General features: G+C 42.6%; 1 protein-coding gene across 1 annotated transcript; it reads left to right on the top strand.

Moving 5' to 3' along the window:
• Window positions 1-200: 200 nt before the first annotated feature.
• LOC149450112 (uncharacterized) lies at window positions 201-3,585 on the top strand. The gene is made up of 2 exons (XM_089692345.1): window positions 201-3,021; window positions 3,364-3,585. Exons 1-2 carry the CDS (start codon window positions 2,926-2,928, stop codon window positions 3,583-3,585), a joined length of 318 nt encoding a protein of 105 aa, XP_089548471.1. The 5' UTR covers window positions 201-2,925.
• Window positions 3,586-7,023: the final 3,438 nt, after the last annotated feature.

Here is a 7,023-nt window from a genome sequence, read left to right as displayed (position 1 = left end):
GGGCCTAGAGAGACTGGAGATCTTGCAGAGGGGAGGGAGGGGGGGAAGGGGGGAAATGGTGGGTTGGGAGGGAAGGGAAATAAAAGAGGTAAATAGAAGGGACAGAGTAGAAATGTATTGATATTTATATGTATTGTGTCTCTTCTTATGGAAATTTTGTAATAATGTGAAAAATTAATAAATATTTAAATTAAAAAAAAAAAAAAAAAAATATACACTTACTGGGGATTGTTTTCCAAAGACATGTAGTGGAATACATTTTGGCCTAAATTTATGAAGAAATGTGATTTGATCAGATATTTTTAATAACAGAAAGTAGAAAATATTGTTTTTTTTTAATGTTGGTCTTTTTTCATTTATATGTAGCGCTACCCCCTCAAGAGTCGCTGAGTATTTTGGGTTCCCTGTTCACTTCTGAGCCCTGGCTGCTGCACAACCCCTGCTGACACCATTGTAATACCTTGGTCAGGTGTCCCCCCCTGGCTATAACACACAATAATCACATAGCATTGAATGAATAGTAAATCAGTCTGTATTAGAGTCAGATTAGCAGCAATATACACATGAAGAATCGACTGATGTGAGAAACTATGAACCGTTCAGGAGAAATAAACAACAGAGTACAGCACAATACCACATTAAATAGACCAAATTGTCCTCCAGGACTCAGAGTTTAATTGTTTCTCTCCTACCCAGAGAACTTTCCCCAAACAGGCAGAAAAGGGGAGATTAGGAATGTTAGGCTCGCTCCCTTGTGGGCTCCCAGTAAACAGAACCAGTGCTTAACTCTCTGAGGGTTTCAACAAGCAGAAAGTCCCATATAAACCCCATCACCCAATGCAGGAAAGACTCTTCTGCTGGCTTTGGTGGAGCTCTTTACGTTGGTGCACAGTGGAGGGGTCATCCCTTTTCTTCATGAGAAAATGTCCCTTCCCTGGTGATGAGGACACAGCAAGCAGAGTTCCCCTTCAATAAAGGCAGCAATCTAGGAGTTTACTTGGGTATGGAGGTTACTCAAACTGAGGAGGGTGAGAGCAGACTTCAGCAGAAGTATGTCCCTTTAGTGTGAGACTTGGCTGGTGGAACTTTGTGTAGAACAGGCCGGAGGTAATATGATTTTACTTTTTCCAGTTCCTGCCAATCAGGCAACAGAATCTATTAGGGCTGATATACTGTGTGTGATACTTCAATGGGCTTCTGGTGTAGATAGGCCGCAGCACTGATTGGGCTACAGAGACTGTGTCTCTATGTGGCAGTCTGCATTGTAAGTATCCTGGACTTAAGTAACCGGCAACAACAACTATGGAACCTGTATCACATGGTGGTGTGGTGTGGGTTAGGAACTCTCTCACCAGTCCTTCAAAGTAGTGGTGTGAAATGATGTCCTTGTTGCTGGGGGGCCCCTTTTCTGGCTGTCTTCCCATGGAGATAGTGGTGCCGATGCAGATGACTCAATCCACCTACATGCAGGATTGACTATCCTGCCTCTCAGTACGATCAACAATCTGGAAATTCCCTTCTCCGTCCTCCAATTCAGTCTGATCCAGCCTGAGGCCTCCTGGATCGGCACTCTGTTCTCACACGCACCCTGCCTCTCTTCTCCTCTCCTGGGCTTTTCTCCTTTTATACGCTCCAGTCCCTTTACTCACTCACTTGGGATCTGTAGTTCTATGTCAGCTGAACTGAATGAAGAAATCCTGCTTGCAGCATACAAGTCCCAGCATTCTCAGCGTTGCTGTACAATTTCCTGTGTCAGCTGAACTGCAGAGCACAGCCATCTTGTGGCCATTTAACAATCTGCAATTAGTAACAATGCAGTGTGTTACATACATAAAAAACCCCCAGTGATGATCAAATACCACCAAAAGAAAGCTTCATTTGTGTGAAAAAATGATATCAATTGCATTTGGGTTCAGTGTTGCATGACCGAGCAATTTGCCGTTTAAGTAGTGCAGTGGTGAACAGCAAAATATAACCTGGTCATGAAGGGGTAATATCTTCTGGAGGTCAAGTGGTTAAACTGTGTGTTAGGTTCTTTACTGTTAGAGCGGTAAGGATATGGAACTCCCTTCCACAGTTGGTGTGTCAGCGGGGAGTGTAGATACATTCACAAACCTTTTAGATGTGTTTCTTAGGGAACACAATGTAAAGGGATATGGAAGAGGATGGTGCCATAGACACGCAGATACACACAATGCGGCTGAACTGGAGGGACGGGTGTCTTTAGTCAACCTTACCGACTATGTAACCATTTATCATTCCTTGTCTGCAGATCTAAAACTCATCAAAGCCAGTTCAGAGACAAAACAAACACAACAGAGAAAAGGGGATTTCTGATCCGGCAGACTAAGAGAGTTCTGGGGTCTAAACACTAAACAGTCTAAAGTAAACGTGTTCCCGTGGGGGGCGGTAGTTCTTAAGGTATAACTGAAGGTAAAACTTTTTTTTTAGTTTTGGATTAGAGAGGAATTAGAGCATCTGTCAGTTTTTATTGTGGTTTGTGCCCCCATTTGTCCCGGTGACCATTATAATCAAGAGTGAAAGAGAGTCCCAAATTTTGGGTTGACATCAGAACACTAATAGAGGGTAAATCATCCAATGGGGAAACTAGTTCTGGCGACACCCCAGAATTCCCTCACTTTGGGGGGATTTCTTCTCACTTCTTGTTTTGGTTATGAGACAGGAAGTGAAGGGAAATCTCCCCAATGGGACACAGATGGCAAAAACAACTGACAGAGGTTATAACCCTCCCTTACTCTATCCAAAATGAAATGGGTTTGTCTTTAGTTGCACTTTAAATGTCCAGCAACCCTCCTATTCCCCCCTCACATCCACATCCTATTATTGTGTGACCAATACCATCCAAATCATTCTTACTTTCATTTCCCAAAGTTATCCGTCTACAAGGAGACCTGTATAGATCACATGATGGCACCAATGAGGATGGAGGAGGACCGGAGTCACATGACTGAGAAGATACTAAACCTCACCCTGGAGATCATCTACCTGCTGACCGGAGAGGTGAGGAGGATTCTGGGAAGTCACATGAAATCACTCTTATCTCTATTAATAAAACAGAGCTGACTGGAGAGGTGAGGAGGATTCTGGGAGGTCACATGACATCACTCTCATCTCTATTAATAAAACACAGACCTGACTGGAGAGGTGAGGAGGATTCTGGGAGGTCACATGACATCACTCTTATCTCTATTAATAATACACAGACCTGACCGGAGAGGTGAGGAGGATTCTGGGAGGTCACATGACATCACTCATCTCTATTAATAAAACACAGACCTGACCGGAGAGGTGAGGAGGATTCTAGGATTCTAACATGATATTCCTATTGGTTCCTCAATACAGAGATTGAAGTCAGGTGATCATATGACCATCACAGTGCCTCCATGTGACTCCCTAAACCCTGAGAGACACAACATGCAGAAGATTCTAGAAGTCACCAAGAAGATGATGGAGCTGCTGACAGGAGAGGTGAGCGGTGCCGGGAATTCTGGGACATTCTCCAGTAACAGACAAGGGATGTGTCTGGATGGTGACTGTATCATTGTGTGTGTCAGGTTCCTATAAGGTGTCAGGGTGTCACTGTCTATTTCTCCATGGAGGAGTGGGAGTATTTAGAAGGACACAAGGATCTCTACAAGGACGTCATGATGGACAATCAGCCGCCCCTCACATCACCGGGTAAGAGGAGACTTTATTGTAAAGGAGAGAGCAGTACGGAGGATCCACCTAGATCCCCCATCATCTGATAAACACATAGAAACAATGGATTCAGTCAGTGTGTGTGTTTCCTACAGATGGATCCAGTCATGGGAACCCACCAGAGAGATGTCCCCGTCCTCTGTATTCCCGGGATTCCACACAGGAAGGTCACACCATCCCTCACTATTGCAAGGTTGGTGGGATGGAGAATCTAGAACATGGACTCATGGAGACAATGTGTGGATGTTTATGTGACCTTATATTTTACAGATGATATTTTCTCTCATTTCCTTGATTTAGAGTGGAGATCCAATCGATATAGAATTTGAGGTGAAAGCAGAAGAAGAAGAGGCGTATGTGAGGGATGATCAGCAGTCTATGGAGGAGGATGGAATAACGGGGACATTTATAGAGGAGGACACTCCTACAGAGATCAGCACAGGTGGGTCATGAACACTAAATCCATTCCTCCACCCATACTGCTCACTGATTGGTCCAGAGTAGGGCGGGGACTGGGTGATATCAGCCTGTAATCCCCTGGTCACTTTCCTGAGCTGTGTTCCCCGTCCTGTATTCCTGGATTTCTCTCGGATAATCTTCCTTCTCTGTGCTGCAGACACAATTTATGTCTCTAGACTGGATTTATGGAGGTTCTGGGGTTCAGCTGGCAGCAAAATGTTGATTTTTACTCTAAGCATTGCATAATGTAGGCACCCAGGACATGTGACTGGGGTCTCCTGCCTTGTGCCTGACTCCTCCAGGGGACCTTCTCTGTTATCTGCTGGCTGTGCCGGGTGGAGGGATATGTCTGTAGTGTCTCAGACCCAAGTCACTGAGTGCAGTCTCAGGAGATGGGAGGCAAGCAACCCTTAAAGGACCTTTAATTACTGAATACCAATATTATGAGTCCTGACCATTACAATATATAATTTATATTGTACATTACATACTCCTGACCCCTGCACTATATACTCTATGTTGTACATTACATACTCCTGACCCCTGCACTATATACTCTATGTTGTACATTACATCCTCCTGACCCCTGCACTATATTCTCTATGGTTTACATTACATACTCCTGACCCCTGCACTATATACTCTATGTTGTACATTACATACTCCTGACCCCTGCACTATATACTCTGTGTTGTACATTACATCCTCCTGACCCCTGCACTATATACTCTATGTTGTACATTACATACTCCTGACCCCTGCACTATATACTCTATGTTGTACATTACATACTCCTGACCCTTGCACTATATACTCTGTGTTGTACATTACATCCTCCTGACCCCTGCACTATATACTCTATGTTGTACATTACATACTCCTGACCCCGGCACTATATACTCTGTGTTGTACATTACATCCTCCTGACCCCTGCACTATATACTCTATGTTGTACATTACATACTCCTGACCCCTGCACTATATACTCTGTTGTACATTCCATACCCCTGACCCCTGCACTATATACTCTATGTTGTACATTACATACTCCTGACCCCTGCACTATATACTCTATGTTGTGCATTGCATACTCCTGACCCCTGCACTATATACTTTATGTTGTACATTACATACTCCTGACCCCTGCACTATATACTCTATGTTGTACATTACATACTCCTGACCCCTGCACTATATACTCTGTTGTACATTACATACTTCTGACCCCTGCACTATATACTCTATGTTGTACATTACATACTCCTGACCATTACAATATATAATTTATATTGTACATTACATCCTCCTGACCCCTGCACTATATACTCTGTTGTACATTACATACTCCTGACCCCTGCACTATATACTCTATGTTGTACATTCCATACTCCTGACCCCTGCACTATATACTCTGTGTTGTACATTACATCCTCCTGACCCCTGCACTATATACTCTATGTTGTACATTACATACTCCTGACCCCTGCACTATATACTCTGTTGTACATTCCATACCCCTGACCCCTGCACTATATAATCTATGTTGTACATTACATACTCCTGACCCCTGCACTATATACTCTATGTTGTATATTACATACTCCTGACCCCTGCACTATATACTCTATGTTGTACATTACATACTCCTGACCCCTGCACTATATACTCTATGTTGTACATTACATACTCCTGACCCCTGCACTATATACTCTATGTTGTACATTACATACTCCTGACCCCTGCAGTATATACACTATGTTGTACATTACATACTCCTGAACCCTAAACTATATACTTTCTGTTGTACATTACATGCTCTTGACCCCTGCACTATATACTCTATGTTGTACATTACATACTCCTGACCCCTGCACTATATACTCTATGTTGTACATTACATCCTCCTGACCCCTGCACTAAATACTTTATGTTGTACATTACATACTCCTGACCCCTGCACTATATACTCTATGTTGTACATTACATACTCCTGACCCCTGCACTATATACTCTATGTTGTACATTACATACTCCTGACCTCTGCACTATATACACTATGTTGTACATTACATACTCCTGAACCCTAAACTATATACTTTCTGTTGTACATTACATGCTCTTGACCCCTGCACCAAATAATTTATGTTGTACATTACATACTCATGACCCCTGCACTATATACTCTATGTTGTACATTACATACTCCTGACCCCTGCACTATATACTCCATGTTGTACATTACATACTCCTGACCCCTGCAGTATATACACTATGTTGTACATTACATACTCCTGAACCCGAAACTATATACTTTCTGTTGTACATTACATGCTCTTGACCCATGCACTAAATACTTTATGTTGTACATTACATACTCCTGACCCCAGCAGTATATACACTATGTTGTACATTACATACTCCTGTCCCCTGCACTATATACTCTATGTTGTATATTACATACTCCTGACCCCTGCACTATATACTCCATGTTGTACATTACATACTCCTGACCCCTGCACTATATACTCTATGTTGTATATTACATACTCCTGACCCCTGCACTATATACTCCATGTTGTACATTACATACTCCTGACCCCTGCAGTATATACACTATGTTGTACATTACATACTCCTGAACCCTAAACTATATACTTTCTGTTGTACATTACATGCTCTTGACCCCTGCACTAAATACTTTATGTTGTACATTACATACTCCTGACCCCAGCAGTATATACACTATGTTGTACATTACATACTCCTGTCCCCTGCACTATATACTCTATGTTGTACAGTACATACTCCTGACCCCTGCACTATATACTCTATGTTGTACATTAC

The sequence above is a fragment of the Staurois parvus genome, unplaced genomic scaffold (assembly GCF_062004578.1).
Source record: "Staurois parvus isolate SC_StPar_1 unplaced genomic scaffold, SC_StPar_1.0 ptg000582l, whole genome shotgun sequence".
NCBI lineage: Eukaryota > Metazoa > Chordata > Amphibia > Anura > Ranidae > Staurois > Staurois parvus.
This window is presented reverse-complemented; position numbering and strand designations above follow the sequence as displayed.